The 20,993-nt window shown below is 45.1% G+C and overlaps 1 protein-coding gene across 2 annotated transcripts in view; it reads left to right on the top strand.

Annotated features, from left to right (window-relative positions):
* LOC144682517 (F-box/WD repeat-containing protein 7-like) overlaps positions 1-20,993 on the top strand; it is a 221,543-nt gene that overhangs the window by 25,598 nt on the left and 174,952 nt on the right. For both annotated transcript variants that reach the window (XM_078544906.1, XM_078544907.1), the window contains one exon: positions 16,096-16,323. In XM_078544906.1, coding sequence (XP_078401032.1) covers positions 16,096-16,323 — 228 coding nt within the window. The remainder of the gene's footprint in view (positions 1-16,095; positions 16,324-20,993) is intronic.

The following is a 20,993-nucleotide window of genomic DNA, read 5'->3' as shown; positions in this document are numbered from 1 at the left end:
AATGTTTTCAGGTGCATCTATTTCAATGCAAGGAGTATTGTCGGAAAGGCAGATGAGCTTAGGGCGTGGATTGGCACGTGGGATTACGACATTATTGCTATTAGTGAGACTTGGTTGCAGGAGGGGCAGGACTGGCAGCTCAATGTTCCGGGGTTCCGTTGTTTCAGACGTGATAGAGGGGGAGGGATGAAAGGGGGAGGAGTGGCATTACTAGTCAGGGAAAATATCACAGCTGTGCGTAGACAGGACAGCCCGGAGGGCTCGTCTACAGAGGCCATATGGGTGGAGCTGAGGAACGGGAAAGGTGTGACCACACTAATAGGGTTGTATTATAGACCGCCCAATAGTCAAGGAGAATTGGCGGAGCAAATCTGTAGAGAGATAGCAGATCGATGTAAGAAACAGAAAGTTGTGATAGTAGGAGATTTTAACTTTCCACATATTGACTGGGACCCCCATACTGTAAAAGGGCTGGATGGCTTGGAGTTTGTCAAATGTGTTCAGGAAAGTTTTCTAAATCAATATATAGAGGTACCAACGAGAGAGGATGCAATACTTGATCTCCTATTAGGGAACCAGACAGGTCAGGTGACAGAAGTATGTGTAGGCGAACATTTTGGGTCCAGTGACCACAATGTCATTAGTTTTAAGTTAATTATGGATAAGGATAGGTCTGGTCCTCGAGTTGAGATTCTAAATTGGAGAAAGGCCAATTTTGTGGAAATGAGAAAGGATCTAGGAAGAGTGGATTGGGATAAGTTGTTTTCTGGCAAGGATGAGTTCAGTAAGTGGAAGGCATTCAAAGGCGAAATTTTGAGAGTGCAGAGTTTGCATGTTCTTGTCAGGATTAAAGGCAAAGTTAACAGGCATAGGGAACCTTGGTTTTCAAGGGATATTGGCGATCTGGTTAAGAAGAAGAGAGAGGTATATAGCAGGTATAGGCAACAAGGAGCAAATGAGGTACTTGTAGAGTATAGAAAATGTAAGAAAATACTTAAGAAGGAAATCAGGAAGGCAAAAAGAAGACATGAGGTTGCTTTGGCAGATAATGTGAAGGTAAACCCGAAGGGTTTCTACAAGTATATTAAGAGTAAAAGGATAGTAAGGGATACAATTGGTCCCCTTGAAGATCAGAGTGGTCGTCTATGTGTGGAGCCTCACGAGATGGGGGAGATCTTAAACAGTTTTTTTGCATCAGTATTTACTCAGGAAACTGGCATAGTGTATAAGGAAGGAAGGGAAACAAGCAGTAGTGTCATGGAACATATAGAGATTAAAGAAGAGGAGGTGCCTGCTGCCTTACAGCGAATAAAGGTAGATAAATCCCCCAGGCCTGACATGATATTCCCTCGGACCTTGAGGGAGACTAGTGTAGAAATTGCAGGGGCCCTGGCAGAAATATTTAAAATGTCCTTAGCCACTGGTGAGGTGCCGGAGGATTGGAGGGTAGCTCATGTTGTTCCGTTGTTTAAAAAAGGCTCCAAAAGTAAACCAGGTAATTACAGGCCAGTGAGCCTGACGTCAGTAGTAGGTAAATTATTGGAAGGTGTTCTGAGAGATCGGATATACAATTATTTGGAAAGCCAAAGGCTGATTAAGGATAGTCAGCATGGCTTTGTGCGTGGTAGGACGTGTTTAACGAACCTTGTAGAGTTTTTCGAAGAGGTTACCAAGAAAGTAGATGAAGGAAAGGCTGTGGATGTTGTCTACATGGACTTTAGTAAGGCCTTTGACAAGGTCCCACATGGGAGGTTAGTTCAGAAGGTTCAGACACTTGGTATCCATGGAGAGGTTGTAAACTGGATTTGAAATTGGCTGTATGGGAGAAGACAGAGAGTGGTAGTGGATGATTGCTTCTCAGACTGGAGGCCTGTGACTAGTGGTGTGCCTCAGGGATCTGTACTGGGACCATTGTTGTTTGTTGTCTATATCAATGATCTGGATGATAATGTGGTAAATTGGATCAGCAAGTTTGCTGATGACACTAAGATTGGAGGCGTTGTGGACAGCGAGGAAGGCTTTCAAAGCTTGCAGAGGGATCTGGACCTACTGGAAAAATGGGCCAGAAAATGGCAGAAAAGTGTGAGGTGTTGCATTTTGGAAGGACAAACTAAGGTAGGACATACACAGTAAATGGTAGGGCACTGAGGAGTGCGGAGGAACAAAGGGATCTGGGAGTTCAGATACATAATTTCCTGAAAGTGGCGTCACAGGTAGACAGGGTTGTAAAGAAAGCTTTTGGCATTCTGGCCTTCATAAATCAAAGTATTGAATATAGGAGTTGGGATGTTATGGTGATGTTGTATAAGACATTGGTGAGGCCAACTTTGGAGTATTGTGTGCAGTTCTGGTCGCCTAACTACAGGAAGGATATCAGTAAGATTGAAAGAGTGCAGAGAAAATTTACTAGGATGTTGCCGGGTCTTCAGGAGTTGAGTTACAGGGAAAGATTAAACAGGTTAGGACTTTATTCTTTGGAGCGTAGAAGAATGAGGGGAGATTTGATAGAAGTTTACAAAATTATGAGGGGTATAGACAGAGTAAATGCGAGTAGGCTCTTTCCACTTAGATTAGGAGAGATAAACACGAGAGGACATGGCTTTAGGGGGAAAGGTTTAGGGGGAACATTAGGGGGAACTTCTTCACTCAGAGAGTGGTGAGAGTGTGGAACGAGCTGCCATCTGACGTGGTAAATGCGGGCTCACTCTTAAGTTTTAAGAATAAATTGGATAGATACATGGATGGGAGAGGTCTGGAGGGTTATGGACTGGGTGCAGGTCAATGGGATTAGTGGAATAATATTTCGGCACAGACTAGAAGGGCTGAATGGCCTGTTTTTCGGTGCTGGAGTGTTCTATGGTTCTATGGTTCTAGTGTCCTCCTTTGTGAAGACAGAACCAAAGTATGTATTTAGTTGGTCAGCCATTTCTTTGTTCCCCATTATAAATTCCCCTGTCTCTGACTGTAAGGGACCTACATTTGTCTTCACCAATCTTTTTCTCTTCACATATCCATAGAAACTTTTACAGTCAGTTTTTATGTTCCCTGGAAGCTTGCTCTCGTACTCTATTTTCCCCTTTTTAATTAATCCCTTGGTCCTCCTTTGCTGAATTCTAAAGTGCTCCCAATCCTCAGGTCTCTTGTTTTTTCTGGCCAATTTGTATGTCTCTTCCCTGGATCTAATATTATCTCTAATTTCCCTTGTCAGCCTTCCTTTTAAGCCTTCCCTTGTAAGAATATCTAATCTTAATTCTGTCTTGGACTATAATTTAACTTATTCTCATGGCGAGGGCCCTCTTTCTAAATTCATGCTTAAAATTTCAGGTAAGTCAGTTATCTGACATTGTGACAGACGATTACTGCTGTGAATATGTTAACGACTGCTCTTTTGAAGTAAGAATTGAGAATGGGGGAAATGTTGAGAAAAGCGGCCCAAAGCTCTGCACCATTACTTGCTGCTGGAATGTATGTACTGAGTGAGGGGGTGGGATTAGTCTTGGCTCTCAGCTTCCAAGGTAGGGGTATCCAGACTCTCGCAAAGTTAGATGAGGTTCAGTCAGAGTGCCAGTATCTGTACAGCTGTGGCCAGCACCATCAGCAGAGTGAATGCAAAGATGCCAAGTTACAGATGATTCCCATAACCTCCTGGGGCTTTGCCCAACTCTTAACTACTATCAAAAGAGCAGATTGATTGTCAGACCAGCTCATTCCTGTTAGTAACTGGGATGTAACTGGTACAGGATGGCTGCTCCATCTATGATGCTTACTGCACCCTGAGAGGAATTTGTATCTTTACCGTCCCCGACAAAGTGCCATTGCTGAAAGCATGACACAACAGGCCCTGTGTCACATACTGATGTCTCAGAGCAGAAAGCACATGATTTTCTTTTTATCATTTTTAAATTTTTGATTGGCTGTTTGAATTGGATATGTGGAAGCAGCTGTTGGAAATTGGCACCTGTCCCAATGCTCTTAATTTATGGTCACAGCAAACAAAATACTTTGCGTAAGTAGACTCACTCTGAATTGGAACTTGATTTTATGTATGATCGGGATGGGATTGTGTGACAAAGGGCAAGTGATTGCTCTTCTATTATGGCCTTTTCTACTGCCTGTGGAAAGAGACAGCCTATCTTGTTATCTGTTTGCAAAGACAGCAAATCTCTCTCCGTTTTTTGATTCATTCATGGAAAGGCCCATCTCTCATTGTCCTTGAGAAGGTGGTGGTGAGCTGCCTTCTTGAACCACTGCAGTCCATATGGTGTAGGTACACCCACAGTGCTGTTAGGTAGCGAGTTCTAGGATTTTGACCCAGTGACAGTGAAGGAACGGTGATTGTTTCCAAGTCGGGGTGATGAGTGACTTGGAGGGGAACTTCCAGGTGTTGGTGTTCCCATCTATCTGCTGGCCTTGTCCTTCTAGATGGTAATGATCGTGGGTTTGGAAGGTGCTGTCGAAGGAGTCTTGGTGAGTTGCTGCAGTGTATCTTGTAAATGGTACACTCTGCTGCCACTGCGCTTGTGGTGAAACATAGAAACATAGGAAATAGGAGCAGGAGTAGGTCATTCGTCCCCTCGAGCCTGCTCTGCTATTGAATATGATCATGGCTGATCCTCTATCTCAATGCCGTACTACCACTCACTCCCCATGCCCCTTGACGCCTTTAGAGTCCAGAAATCTATCTATTTCCTCCTTAAATATATTGTGACTAGGCCTCCACAGCCTCTGTGATAGAGAATTCCACAGGTTCATCACCCTCTGAGTGAAGAAGTTTCTCCTCATCTCTGTCCTAACTGGTCTACGCTGTATTCTGATTCTGTGACCCCTTGTTCTAGACCCCCCCAGCCAGAGGAAACATCATCCCTGCATCCAGTCTGCCCATCCCTGTCAGAATTTTATGTTTTAATGAGATCTCCCCTCATTCTTCTAAACTCCGGTGAATACTGGCCTTGACCCAGTCTCCTCATATGACAATCCTGCCATCCCAGGAATCATTCCCTCTATGGCAAGTATATCCTTTCTTAGGTAAGGAGATCAAAACTGCACGCAATACTCCAGGTGTGGTCTCACCAATGCCCTGTACAGCTGCAGTAGGACACCCTTGTCCCTGTGTTCAAGTCCTCTCGCAAATGAAGACCAACATGCTATTTGCCTTCTTAACTGCTTGATGCACCTGCATGCTTGCTTTCAGTGATACCCAGGTCCCTTTGTACATCAACATTTCCTAATCTATCACCATTTAAATAATACTCTGCCATTCTGTTTTTCCCCACTGAAGTGGATAACTTCACACTTACCCACATTATTCTGCATCTGCCATGTATTTGCCACTCTCTCAACTTGTCTAAATCGCCTTGAAGCCTCTTAACACCCTCCCCACCTAGTTTTGTACCGTCAGCAAGCTTGGAAGTATTACATTTGGTTCCCTCATCGAAATCATTGATACATAGTGTGAATAGCTGGTGCCCAAGCACTGATTCCTGTGGTACACCACTGCCACTCCGATAAGGACCCATTTACTCCTACTGTTTCCTGTCTGTTAACCAATTCTCAATCCATACCAATACATTGCCCTTAATCCCATGTGCTTCAATTTTGCACACTGACCTCTTATGTGGGATTTTATCAAAAACTTTCTGAAAATCCAAGTACACCACATCCACTGGTTCTCCCTTAGCTATTCTGCTAGTTACGTCCTGAAAAAATCTCCAGTAGGTTTCACAGCAGGAGGCGATGGCGCAGTGATATTGTCGCTGGACTAGTAATCCGGAGACTTGGGGTAATGGTTCGAATCCAGCAGCGGCAGATGGTGGAATTTGAATTCAATAAAAAATACCTGGAATTAAAAGCCTAATGACCATGAAACCATTCTTGATTGTTGTAAAAACCCCTCTGGTTCAATAATATCCTTTAGGTCTGGCCTACATGTGATTCCATACCCACAGCAATGTGGTTGACCCTTAACTGCCATCTGAAATGACCTAGCAAGCTGCTACAAAGCCTCATAAAAGGAATGAAATCTGATGGGCCACCAGGCATCAACCTCGGCACTGTCGACCCTGCAAAGTCCTCCTTACCAAAATCTGGGGCTGGTGCCAAAATTGGGAGAGCTGTCTCACAGACTAGCCAAGCAACAGCCTGACACAGTCATACCCATGGAATCATATCTTAAAGATCATGTCCCAGACACCACCATCAGCATCCCTAGGTATGCCCTGTTCCACTGGCAGGACAGACCCAGCAGAGGTGGTGGCACAGTGGTATACAGTTGGGAGGGAGTTGACCCGGGAGTCCTCAACATCGACTTTGGACCCATGAAGTCTCATGGCACCAGGTCAAACAAGGAAACCTCCTCTTGATTACCTCCCTCAGCTGATGAATCAATGTTCCTCCATGTTGAACACCACTTGGAGGAAGCACTGAGGGTGGCAAGGGCACAGAATGTACTCTGGGTGGGGGACTCAATGTCCATCACCAAGAGTGGCTCAGTAGCCCCACTACTGAACGAGCTGGCTGAGCCCTAAAGGACATAGACTGGGTCTGTGGCAGGTGGTGAGGGAACCAACAAGAGGGGAAAACATACTTGACCTCAACCTCACTAACCTACCTGCTGCAGATGCGTCTGTCCATGGTAGGAGTGACCACCGCACAGTCGTTATGGAGACAAAAGTCCCACCTTCACATTGAGGATACCCTCCATCGTGTTGGTTTTTTTTGTTCATTCATGGGATGCGGGTATCGCTGGCCAGGCCAGCATTTATTGCCCATCCCTAATTGCCCTTGTTTAGAGGGCATTTAGAGTCAACCGCTTTGCTGTGGGTCTGGAGCCACATGTAGGCTAGACCGGGTAAGGACAACAGATTTCCTTCCCTCAAGGACATTAGTGAACCAGATGGGTTTTTACGACAATCGGCAATGATTTCGCGGTCATCATTAGACTTTTAATTCCAGATTTTTATTCAATTCCAATTCCATCATCTGCCGTGGCAGGATTCGAACCCGGGTGGCCAGAGCATTACTCTGGGCCTCTGGATTGCTAGTCCAGCAACAATACCACTACGCCATCGCCTCCCCTAACTACCACAGTGCTAAATGGGATAGACTTCGAACATATCTAGCAACTCAAGACTGGGCATCCATGAGGTGCTGTGGGCCATCAACAGCAGCAGAATTGTACTTGAACACAATCTGTAACCTCATGGCCCAGCATATCCCCCACTCTACCATTACCATCAAGCCAGGGGATCAACCCTGGCTCAATGAATAGTGCAGGTGGGCCTGCCAGGAGCAGCACCAGGCATACCTAAAAATGAGGTGTCAGCTTGGTGAAGCTATAACATAGGACTACTTATGTGTCAAACAGAATAAGCAGCAAGTGATAGACAGAGCTAAGTGATCCCACAACCAACAGATCAGATCTAAGTTCTGCAGTCCTGCCACATCCAGCCGTTAATGGCGGCGGACAACTTACCAACTCACTGGAGGAGGAGGATCCACAAATATCTCCATCCTCAGTGATGGGGGAGCCCAGCACATCAGTGCAAAAGATAAGGCTGAAGCATTTTCTACCATCTTTAGCCGGAAGTGCCAAGTGGATGATCGATCTTGGCTTCCTCTGGAGGCCCTCAGCATCACAGATGCCAGTCTTCAGCCAATTCAATTCACTCCACAAGATATCAAGAAACGGCTGAAGGCACTGGATAGTGAAAAGGCTATGGGCCCTGACAATAGTACTAAAGACTTGTGCTCCAGAACTTGCCATGGCCCTAGCCAAGCTGTTCCAGTGCAGCTACAACACTGGCATCTATCCGACTATGTGGAAAATTGCCCAGGTATGTCCCGTGCGCAGAACACAGGACAAATCCAACCGAGCCAATTACTGCCCCATCAGTCTACTCTCGATCGTCAGCTAAGTAATGGTAGAGGTCATCAACAGTGCTATCAAGCGGCACTTGCTTAGCAATAACCTGCTCACTGACGCCCAGTTTGGGTTCTGCCAGGGCCACTCAGCTCCTGACCTCATTACAGCCTTGGTTCAAACATGGACAAAAGATCCTAACTCCCGAGGTGAGATGAGAGTGACTACCCTTGACACCAAGGCCGCATTTGACCGAGTGTGGCATCAAGGAGCCAGAGCAAAACTGGAGCATCTGGGAATCGGGGTGAAATCTCTCCGCTGGTTGGAGTCATACCTCGCACAAATGAAGATTGTTGTGGTTGTTGGAGGTCAGTCACCTCAGCTCCAGGACATCACTGCAGGAGTTCCTCAGGGTAGTGTCCTCGGCCCAACCATCTTCAGCTGCTTCATCAATGACCTTCCTTCCATCACGAGGTCAGAAGTAGCGAAGTGCAATCATCACCGGACAATGTTCACCATTCATGGCTCCCCAGATACTGAAGTAGTCCACGTCCAAACACAGCAAGATCTGGATGATATCCATGCTTGGGCTGACAAGTGGCAAGTAACATTTGTGCCACACAAGTGCCAGGCATCTCCAACAAGAGAGGATCGAACCATCACCCCATGACATTCAATGGCATTACCATCACTGAATCCCCCACTATCAACATTCTGGGGGTTACCATTGACCAGAAACTGAATTGGACTTGCCATATAAATACTGTGGCTACAAGAGCAGGTCAGAGGCTAGGAATCATGTGGCAAGTAACACACCTCCTGACTCCCCAAAGCCTGTCCACCATCTACAAGGCCAAGTCAGGAGTGTGATGGAATACTCCCCACTTGCCTGGATGAGCGCAGCTCCCACAACACTCAAGAAGCTTGGCACCACATCTACAAATATCCACTCCCTCCACCACCGGCACACAATAGCAGCAGTGTGTACCTTTTACAAGATGCAGTGCAGGAATTCATCAAGGCTCTTTAGACAGCACCTTCCAAACCCACGACCACCAGCATCTCGTAGGACCAGGGCAGCAGTTAGATGGAACACCACCTCCTGGAAGTTCCCCTCCAGGTCACTCAGCATCCTGACTTGGAAATATATCGCCACCCCTTCACAGTCACTGGGTCAAAATCCTGGAACTCCCTCCCTAACAGCACTATGGGTGTACCTACACCACATGGACTGCAGCGGTTCAAGAAGGCAGCTCACCACCATCTTCTCAAGGGCAACTAGAGATAGGCAATAAATGCTGGCCCAACCAGCAAAGCCCACATCCCATGAATGAATAAAAAAGAGTCTATGTTGACTTTGTTTAACCTGTTTGATATTTTCAAAGTGGCCTGTTGTCTCATCCTTTATAATAGACTCTAGCATTTTCCCTATCATTGATGTTAGGCTAACCAGTCTGTAAATCCCTATTTTCTCCTACCCCCTTTTTTAAATAGTGGGGTTATGCCTGCCACCCTCCAATTTGCCGGGCCTGTTCCAGAATCTACTGAATTTTGGAAGATGACAACCAATGCAGCCACTATTTCCATGTCCGCCACCTTTACTACCCTGGGATGTAGATTATCGGGCCCTGGGGATTTATCGGTTTTCAGTCCCATTAATTTCTCCTCCACTATTTTTTTAGTAATACTAATTTACTTCAATTTCTCCTCCTCACTAGACCCTTGATTTCCGTTTCTGGGAACATATTTGTGTCTTGCTCCGTGAAGACAGAACCAAAGCAGTTGTTTAATTGCTCTGCCATTTCCTTATTCTTTATTAGAAATTTGCCAGTTTCAGACTGTAAGGGACTTACATTTGTCTTTACTTTTCTTTTTACATAGCTATTGAAATTTTAACAGTCTGCTTTTATGTTCCTTACAAGTTTACTCTTTTTTTTCCACCCCTCTTAATTAATCTCTCGATCCTCCTTTGATGAATTCTAAACTGTTCCTAATCCTCAGGCTTGCTGCTTTTTCTAGCAACTTTATTTGACTCCTCTTTATATCTAATACTACCCTTAATTTCTTTTGTTAGCCATAGTTGGCCGCTTTTCTGTTGTGTTTTTGTGCCAGAAAGGAATGTTTAACTTTTGCAATGCATGCATTCGTTCCTTAAATATTAGCCGTTGCCTATCCACCATCATGTCTTTGAATGAAGTTCCCAATTTATGAGAGCCAACTCGCAGCTCATACCTTCGTAGTTTCCTTTGTTTAGATTTGGGACCCTAGTTTTGGATTGGAGTGCTTCACTTTCCACCCTAATGAAGAATTCTATCATGTTATGGTCACTGTTGCCTAAAGGACCCCCACTAAAGGTTAATTAACCCCTTCTCATTGCTCAATACCAAATCTAGGATAGGCTGTTCCCTAGTAGGTTCCTCGATACACCAGACTAAACAAAAACACCCTGGTATGCACTGCACAATATACTGCCAATATTATTGCTCATTTGGTTTGCTCAGTCTATATGTAGGTTAGTCACGCACATAGCACCCTTGTTACCTGCATTTCTAATTTCCTGTTTAATGCTGCCCCTACCTTTACTACCGTTTGGAGGCCTTTACACACCACCTAATAATGTTTTGTGCCCCTTGTTGCCTCTTAGCTCCACCCAGGGTGATTCTACATTGAGTTTTCTGAGCCAATTTCCTTTCTGTCTTGCACAGATTTCACCCTTAACCAACAATGCCACGCCACCTCCTTTTCCTTTTTACCAGTCCGTCCAAAACATCGAGTACCCTTGGATATTCAGCTCCCAGCCTTGGTCACTTTGCAGCCATGTCTCCATAATCTCAATCAGATCGTACCCATTTACTTCTATTTGCACTGTTAATTCGTCTACCTTATTGCAAATGGTCTGTGGATTCAGATACAGTGCCTTTAGATGTGCCTTTTTAACATTTTTACACTTTTATTTGTACTGTGGCCCTATTTGCGGTTGGCCCTTATTTTCTCTGCCTTCCACTTTTGCTTTCTACTTTTCTGTCTTTTATTTCTATCTTTGTTTTCCTGTCTTGTATCCCCCCTCAGGTTCCCATCCCCCTGCCACTCTAGTTCAAACCCTCCCCCACAGTACTAGTGAATACCCATGTGAGGATATCGGTCAGTCCTGCTGGGGTGGTACCTGTTGAGCTTGTACAGGTCCCATCTTCCCCAGAGTCGGTCCCAATGCCTCAGGAATCTAAATCTCTCCCTCCTACACCATCTCTCCAGCCACGCATTCATCTGGTCTATTCTTCTATTCCTGATCTTGCTCACATGTGGCACTGGGAGTAATCCTGAGATTACTACCTACTGAGGTGCTACTTTTTAATTTATTTCCTAGCTCCCTATATTCTGCTTTCCGGACCTCATTGCTCTTTTTAGCTATTCGTTGGTACCGATATGGACCACACCCTCTGGCTGTTCACCTTCTCCCTTCAGAATGTTTTGCAGCCGCTCAGTGACATCCTTGACCCTGGCACCAGGAAGGGAGTGAATGGTGAAGGTGGTGGATGGGTTGCCAATCAAGTGGGCTACTTTGTCAAGCTTCTTGAGTGTTATTGTAATTGGAACAGCAAATGTCAACTTTGAGGTCATTTTTGATAGATTTAGCATGACTTTGATGAAGGGACTGAATGTATGGTAGCTAAATTTATTAATGACAGAGATAGGTAGGAAAGTGTTAGGAATTAGTTAAAGTAAGTTATATTTGTATTTGTGGGTATTGGAAATGAGTTTTAGCTTTAATGTTTCAGTTTGATTTGTATTTCTGTATCTGTGTTAAGAAAAGGTCAAATTGAGTTTTAGTTTCACTTTAAAAGGTGCCTGCATTTCTAATGAAAGTTTTACGACTGCAGCTAAGTTAAATAAGAGTAGCAAAACCTGGGCTGTTGCCTAGCAACAGGAGTCCAGAGAGGCAGGTCCCTACCATAGACACACAGCAGAAACTAGAAACAGCAGTTTGATTTGGAAGCTGTTTGAGTTCAGTTGATTTGAAAGTATCTGCCAGGGGAGACTAGAGCAAAGAGGACAGAGCCAGTCCCAAGCTAAAGAAAAGACCCCAAAAGCCAGGGGAGTGGAACAGGAGAAAGTCCCAAGAAGACCTTCTAGTCAAAGGAAGGACAGGGACCTGGGAAAGGTCCTGTTAAGTGAAGGGCAGAGGGAAAGGCTCCAAGCTTCAGGTTTAAAGAGACAAAAGCTGAAGAAAGCAGATTTTAAAGTGAAAACAGCTTGCAAGAGGCAAGAAGGTCCAAAGAGATGGTTGAAGGTCTATAACTCTTTGCTGTGGGCATGTGAAGTAGTGGTACTGTTGACGGCTGAGTTGATGAGAGTGTGTGTGAGAAAGACAGCTTGAATGCATGTGGTGACCTGGGGGAGAATTACGTTGGAAGGAGAGTTCGAAACCCTGGAGGTGAATCCTTGTGGAAGGCGTCTGAGAGAAAGCGTTGGTTTGGGAGAAGATTCCAAGGCGAGTTCTTGGAAAGTAGAGATGTGTGAAAGATGAGCTCAGTGACACTGGGGAGGAGTTGAGGAGAGATCTAGAGCATCTGGTTGAAGTGGCATCTTTCACTTGGCTTCAGAGTGCGGTGTGTCTGACCACAGGTTGCCAATTAGTTTTCATGGACTATCCTTATTGTGAACATTAGAGTATAAGATAGCTTTTGTAACTTGTGTTATCCTTACAAACTTGTAAGTGTATAGTTGTGGGTGAAGGAGTATTGCAATATAGTTCATCTTCTCTTGTTTCATAAATGTTTTGTGCTTTTGTTAAAAGTTTAGTAGCTGACTCCGGTGACTCTGTCCAATAGGCCCCCTCCACGTATCTAAACAAACAAATGAAAGTTAGGACCTATCAAGTTGACTACCACCCTGAGATCAGGACTGTCCAGTGGTAACCTCAGCTGGGGATCATAACAAAAGTAAGTTGCCAAGAGGAGGTAGAGAGTCTGCAAAGGGATATAGACCGGTTAAGTGAATGGGAAAAAATTTGGCAGATGGAGTATATTGTGGAACATGTGAACTTGTCCACTTTGACATGAAGAACAGAAAAGCAGTATAGTATTTAAATGGAGAGAGACAGCAAAACTCGATGGTACAGAAGGATCTGGGTGTCCTGGTATATGTATCGCAATAAGTTAGTTTGCAAGTACAGCAAGTGATTGGGAAGGCAAATAGAATGTGGAGTTTATTGCAAGGGGAATGGAATATAAAAGTAGGGAAGTTTTACTGAAGTTGTACAGCACCTTGGGTGAGACCACATCTGAAGTAGTGTACAGTTTTGGCTTCCTTATTTGAAAAAGGATATAAATGCTTTAGAAGCAGTTCAGAGAAGGTTCATTTGACTCATTCCTGGGATGAAGAGCTTATCTTACAAAGAAAGATTGAACGGGTTGGTTTGATTCCCATTGGAGTTTAGAAGAATGCGAGGTGATCTTATTGAAACATTTAAGATCCTGAGGGAACTTGACAGGATGGATGTTGAAAGGATGGTTCCCCTTATGGGAGAGACTAGAACTGGGGGTCATAGTCTTAAAAAGGAAGACCTCTTATTATTAAACTGAGATGAGAATTTTTTTCCTCTTAGAGGGTCGTTAGTCTTTGGAGTTCTCTTCATCAGAGAACAGTGCAGACTGGGTCATTGAATTTATTCAGGGTGGAGTTTGACAGATTTTTGATAGACAAGGGAGTTGAGGTCTAAGGGTGCCGACAGGAAATTGGAATTGAGACCACATTGAGATCAGCCATAATCTTATTGAATGGCGGAGTGGATTCGGAGGGGCCAACTGGCCTCCACCTCATAAGCCCCGTGTTTCTGTACCTGACGCTCCCACCTCTCCCTGAAAATTGGGTGTTGTATCTAATGGTTTAGTATATTGTTTCCTTGCTTGACACCAGGGTCTTTATCTTTTGTGTAATGGAGTCTATATTAAATTTAACATTATTCCGTCTAAAGAAAGAACTTCTATTTATACAGCACATTTATCAACCTCAAGGTATCCCACTGTGCTTTAAAGTCTTGTCACTGTTGTAATACAGATAAACTGTAGAATCTGTCATCTTTGGGGCCTGGCTGCGTTTTGCTTCAATTCACTCAAGCTGATTGTGTGTTTGGGGTCCACTTATGACATGATTTCCTTTTAAAATCTACCAGGATTGCTGCCAGGCCCGTGACTCTGAATAACCATGTGTGTTTGGAATCTGAAATGTGTATGGTGTGGCAATTGGCTCTTTGGCCAGATGGTGACTGTTGTGTATCAGAAAATTGGTTTGTGTTTTTGCCAGAGGGGATAAAGTGATGAATTCTGGGTTGTAATTCTGCGGTGTGAAATTTATTTCTTTCCATTTCCTCAATGTCCGAAAGAGTATCAACCAATGAATTACTGTTTTATAACCTCAGTTCGGTTTCTGCGAGGGCCACTCATTTCCTGAACTCATTGCAGCCTTGGTCCAAACATGGACAAAAGAGCTTAACTCCAGAGGTGAGGTGAGAGTGACTACCCTTGACATCAAGGCGGCATTTGACCGAGTGTGACATCAAGGAGCCCTAGCAAAACTGGATTCAGTGGGAACCTGGGAAAACTCCGCTGGTTGGAGTCATACCTAGTGCAAAGAAAGATAGTTGTGGTTGTTGGGAGGTCAGTCATCTCAGCTCCAGGACATCACTGCAGGCATTCCTCAGGGAACCAGTCCTTGGCTCGACCATCTTCAGCTGCTTCATCAATGCCTTACCCTCCATCATAAGGTCAGAAATGGGGATGTTCGCTGATGATTGCACAATGTTCAGCATCATTCACAACTCTTCATACTGAAGCAGCAAGACCTGGACAACATTCGGGCCTAGGCTGATGAGCGGCGAGTAATCCCGTGCCAGGCAACGACCATCTCCAACAAAAGAGAATCTAACCATCACTCCATGACATTCAGTGGCATTAGCATTGCTGAATCCCCCACTATCAACATCCTGGGGGTTACCAATGACCAGAAATTGAACTGGACCAGCCATATAAATACTGTGGCTACAAGAGCAGGTCGGAGGCTAGGAATCCTCCAGCGAGTAACTTGTCTCCTGATTCCTCAAAACCTGTCTGCTACTTACAGAGCACAAGTCAGGAGTGTGATGGAATACTCTCCACTTACCTGGATGAGTGCAGCTCGACACCATCCAGGACAAAGCAGCCCACTTGATTGACACCCGTTCCACCCCCTTCAACATTCACTCCCTCCACCACCGATGCACAGTGGAAGCAGTGTGTACCATCTACAAGATGCACTGCAGCAACTCACCAAGGCTCCTTTGACAGCACCTTCCAAACCCGTGATACCTACCACCTAGAATGACAAAGGCAGCAAACACATGGGAGCAGCACCACCTGGAAGTTCCCCTCCAAGCCACTCACCATTCTGACTGGGAAATATATCGCCTTTCCTTCATTGTTGCTGGGTCAAAATCCTGGAACTCCCTCCCTAACAGCACTGTGGGTGTACCTACACCACATGGGCTGCAGCAGTTCAAGAAGGCAGCTCACCACCACCGTCTCAAGGGCACTTAGGGATGGGTAATAAATGCTGGTCAAGCCATCAACGCCTCCATTCTGTGAAAGAATAAAAAATGCCAATCTGTGCATAGCTGAGTGCCACATATAGCAAATGAGAGCATGGTCAGTTATTTGGTGGATGGAGATGAGATAAAGTTCACCCATGCTCTAATGAATAGATGAACAGGCTCAAGAAGCTGACTGGCCAATTTGCTATTATTAATGTCAGTTAAAGAAGGATCATTGAGTCAACATCAGGAGAATGCTCCTGCTTTTCCATTAGTGCCATGAAATTTTTGTTTCACCTCCTGAACCAACAAATAAAGCCTCCATCTGAAAAACAGCACCTCTGAAACTGCAGTATTCCTCTGTAGCACTGTAGTGGTACTTGCACTCGACTGTCGACTGAAACAGTGCATTCTGGATAAAAGCTTGACCATCACATTCTGCTCCTGATTAGAGTGCTACCAACTGAGCTGAGACTCCCAACTCAAACAGTGGTTGTTGAAAGGATTATTGAGATCTAATGGTGTAGTGAAGCATGTAGCTGGAGGATAAATTGTTGATCAGCATGCATAGTTGGTACATGTGATCACTTATACTTGGTAATCAATGATTAAATGTACAAAAGACTTTGATTACAGCAACACTGACTGCTCTTTATGTTTGTTCCCTGTTCAGAGCTTCTCTGATGGTGCAGTGGATGAGGAGAGTGGAGTTCATGATGGCTGGGAGGAAGGAGAGAATGAAGAAATGGATGAGAGAGAAGAGGAAGATCTGAGTGACACTGCAGAGGGTATCGATGACGCATGTGGGGAGTCGTATTATTATTTTGTTGCAGACAAGAAGTGGATTGACCTTGTTCAGGAAGCGCAGGGTAGAGGCCTAGTCCAGCGTGTGAAACCCAAGGTAAGTGTTAGCAATTAGAGAGACAGACAGCAGTGTGTTTACTAGAAGATTGGAATTTGTGAGCATAGCTGCTACTGTCAGATCTCTGCTTGATTTTAATCCTTGATAGTATCTCTGTAATGAGAAACTGAGCCCACAGCTGAACGAAACTGCCAGTAATTAAAGGTGTAAGCAAGGAAAATTGAGATGCCATGATTAGAAGCACTTGGCTGATTTTCTGATTTTTGGGAGAGTTAAGCTATACTGGACCCTGTTGCAATTCTTATTTACATTCCCATGGAGTGCTGCTTCCCATCAGATATTGGGTAGAAATGGAGCTGGAGAAACAGACCCATGCCACATCAGCTTATCTCTCGGTGGGAGTGGATGTATGCTGATGGCACCATGGTATTGATTAAATTAAGAAGTGTACCAGGAAGAAAGTGCTTGAAGGTGTGCTTTTTCTTTGGGGGGAAAAAGATGTGTGAGACAGTCAGCATCCTGAATCTTGTTTCTGGCTCTGAGATGGGGGTGAAGGAAGAGCACATGGGGCCAAGTATTTCAAAGCTTTGTCAAGGGAAGAAAGGTTGCATCATTTTGTTGGAGCTGATCATTGCTGGCACTTCTGTGGCACAAATGTTTACTTAACATTGTCAGCCAAAAACTGAATGTTGTTTAGGTCTTGCTGCATGTGGACACAAACTGGCTTCAGTACCTGATGAGTTGCAAATGGTACTGAAACACTACTAAAATCGGGGATGTTTGAGGCCAGAAGTGGAGGGGTGCAGATATCTTGGGGGGTTGAGTTGGGAGGTGATTCCAGGTAGGGGTTAGGCCACGAAGGAATTTGAAAACAAGGATAAGAACTTTAAAATCGAGGTTTTGTTTAACTGGGAATCAATGTAGATCAGCGAGGATGATGGGCAAATGAGATTTGGTGCGAGTTAGGAAATGGGTAGTAGAGTTGACCACAAATTTGCGGGGGGTACGACATGGGAGGCTGGCCTGACCTGTCTTGGAGTAGTCAAGTCTAGAGGTAACAAAAGGCATGACGGAGAGTTTCAGCAGAGCTGAGACAGGGGCAGAGTCTGGCAAAGTTACAGAAGCGAAACAGGTGATCCTGGTAATGACACTAATATGTTGGAAGCTCATCTTGGGGTCAAATATGAAACCAAAGTTCTGAACAATCTGGGCCATCCTCTGGTTCTGTCTGGGAGAGAGATGCAGTCAGCGGCAAGGGACAGAGTTTGTGGCAGGGGCTGAAGACAATGGCTATTGTCTCTTTGGCATTTATTGGGAGGAAATTTCTGCTTATTCTGTACTGAATGTCACAAGCAATCTGATAATTTACTCACAGTGGAGAGGTTGAGAGAGCAATGTGCACCATCTATAAGATGCACTGCAGCAACTTGCCAAGGCTCCTTCAACCGCACCTTTCAGGAAAAACAAGGGCAGCAGGTGTATGGGAGCTCCCACCGCCTGCAAGTTTTCCCTCCAAGCCACTCAGCATCCTGACTTGGAAATATATCGCCGTTCCTTCACTATTGCTGGGTCAAAATCCTGGAACTCCCTCCCTAACAGCACTGTGGATGTACCTACATCACATGGGCTGCAGCGGCTCAAGAAGGCAGCGCACCACCACCTTCTCAAGGGCAATTAGGGATAGGCAATAAATGCTGGCCCAGCCAGTGATATGGAATGAATACTTTAAAAAAAAAAGTGATGGTGGTGTCAAGCTGGGTGTTGTTGGCATACTTGTGGAAACTGATGCTGTGATCTTTGATATTACTGAGCGGCTGCATGTAGATTAAAAACAGGAGGAGCCATGGATAGAAGTTTGGAGGACACTGGAGAGAACGGTACAGGAGTGGGAAGAGAAACCATTGCAGATGATTGTCTGGCTACAAGTAGAGAAGAACAGAACCAGCCGGTGCAGTCACACTCAGCTGGATGCTGATGGAGAGGTGTTGGGGAGGATGGTATAGTCAACTGTGTCAAATGTGTCAAATGCTGTTGATGGGTCAAAAAGGATAAGGAGGCATAGTTTACTTTTGTTCCAGTCACATAGGGAATCATAGAACGGTTACAGCCCATTGTGTCTGTACCAGTTCTATGCAGGAGAAACATACCTAGTGGTATTCTGCAGCCTTTTCCCCCTTAACTCTACAATTCTTTCCTATTCTGATAATGATCCAAGCATCTTTTGAAAACCATGACTAAACTTGCCTCCACCACACACTCGGGCAGTTCAGGTGACGTTGTAATGGTATTGTCACTGGACTAGTAATCCAGTGGTGAGGGAATCAACAAGAAGGAAAAACATACTTGTACTTGACCTCATCCTCACCAACCTGCCTGTTGCAGATGCATCTGTCCATGACTGTATCGGTAAGAGTGACCACCGCACAGTCGATGTGGAGACAAGTCTCGCCTTCACATTGAGGATACCCTCCATTGTGTTGTGTGGCACTAACAGCATGCTAAATAGGATAGATTTTGAACACAGCTAGCAACTCGAGACTTGGCACCCATGAGGCGCTGTGGGCTATCAACAGCAGCAGAATTGCACTCGAACACAATCTGTGACCTCGTGGCCCAGTATATCCCGCACTCTACCATTACCATCAAGCAGGGGATCACTAGAGAGAGTGTAGAGGAGATTTACTGGGATGTTGCCAGGGCTGGAGGGTTTGAGTTAAGAGGAGAGATTGGCTAGACTGGGGTTATTTTCCCTGGAGCAGAGGAGATTGAGGGGGAACATGATTGAAGTGTATAAAATTATGAGAGGCATAGACAGGAAGGAACTTTTCCCCTTGGTGGAGGGATCAATAACCAAGGGGCATAGATTTAAGGTAAGGGGCAGGAGGTTTAGAGGGGCTGTGAGGAAGACTTTTTTCATCCAGAGGGTGGTGGGAACCTGGAACTCACTGCCTGAAAGGGTGGTAGATACAGAAACCCTCATAACATTTAAAAAGTATTTGGATGTGCACTTGCGATGCCATGGCATACAAGGCTATGGGCCTAGTGCTGGAAAAAGGGATTAGAATAGTTAGGTACTTGTTTGACCGACGCAGATTCGATGGGCCGAAGGGCCTTTTTCTGTGCTGTAGACCTCTGTGACTCTATGATAACCCTGGTTCAATGAAGAGTACAGGAGGGCATACCAGGAGCAGCACCAGGCATACCTAAAAATGAGGTGTCAACCTGGTGACACTAGAACACAGGACGACCTGTGTGCCCGAAGGGGAGATAGTGGCATAGTGGTATTGTCACTGGACCAGTATTCCAGAGACCCAAGGTAATGCTCTGGGGACCCAGGTTCAAACCCCACCACGGCAGATGGTGAAATTTGAATCCAATAAAAATCTGGAATTAAAAGTTTAATGATGACCATGAAACCATTGTCGATTGTCATAAAAACCCATCTGGTTCACAAATGTCCTTTAGGGAATCAATCTAATGTCCTTACCTCTGAACAATGGGCAATAAATGCTGGCCTAGCCAGCGAGATTAGCCAGTGATTTGGATCATCTGGCTGAAGATTGTAGTAAATCTTTTGCACTGATGTGCTGGGCTCCCCAATCATTGAGGATGGGGTTATTTGTGGAGCCACCTCCTCCAGTGAGTTGTTTAATTATCCACCACCATTCATGCCTGGATGTAGCAGGATTACAGAGCTTAGATCTGGTCCTTTGGTTGTGGGATTGCTGCTTATGCTGTTTTCTTCTATTATTTATTCATGGGATATGGGTGTCGCTGTCTAGGCCAACTTGATTCACTCCACGTGATATCAAGAAATGGCTGAAAGCACTGGATACTGCAAAGGCTATGGGCCCTGACAATATTCCAGCAATTGTAATGAAGACTTGTGCTCCAGAACTTGATGCACCCCTAGCTGAGCTGTTGCAGTACAACAGTGGCATCTACCCAGCTATTTGGAAAATTGCCCAGGAATGTCCCGTATACACAAAGCAGGACAAATCCAGCCGAGCCAATTACCTTCTGTCTACTCTCATCAGTAAAGTAATGGAAGGGGTCATCAACAGTGCTGTCAAGTGGCACTTGCTTAGCAATAACCTGCTTGCCTAGTTTGGGTTCCACCAGGGCCACTCAGCTCCTGACCTCATTGCAGTCTTGGTTCAAATATGGTCAAAAGAGCTTAACTACTGAGGTGAGGTCGGAGTGACTGCCCTTGACATCAAGACTGCATTTGACTGAGTGTGGCACCAAGAAGCCTGGGCAAAACTCTCCATTGGTTGGAGTCATCCCTAGCACAAATGAAGATTTTTGTGTTTGTTGAAAGTCAGTCATCTCAGCTCCAGGACATCACTGCAGGAGTTCCTCAGGGTGCTGTCCTCGGCCCAACCAGCTTTAGCTGCTTCATCAATGACCTTCCTTCCATCATAAGGTCAGAAGTAGGGATGTTTGCTGATGATTGTTCAGCACCATTTGTGACGACTCATACTGAAGCAGTCCATGTCCAAATGCAGCAGATCCTGGACGATATCCAGGCTTGGGCTGACAAATGGCAAGTAACATTCATGTCACGCAAGTGCCAGGCAACGACCATCTCCAACAAGAGAGAATCTAACCATCACCCCATGACGTTCAATGGCATTACCATCACTGAATCCCCCACTATCAATATCCTGAGGGTTACCATTGAATAGAAACTGAACTGGACTAGCCAT

Source organism: Cetorhinus maximus, chromosome 7 (genome assembly GCF_964194155.1).
Source record: "Cetorhinus maximus chromosome 7, sCetMax3.hap1.1, whole genome shotgun sequence".
Lineage (NCBI taxonomy): Eukaryota > Metazoa > Chordata > Chondrichthyes > Lamniformes > Cetorhinidae > Cetorhinus > Cetorhinus maximus.
Note: the sequence above shows the minus strand (reverse complement) of the source record. Positions and strands in the feature narration are given on the sequence as shown.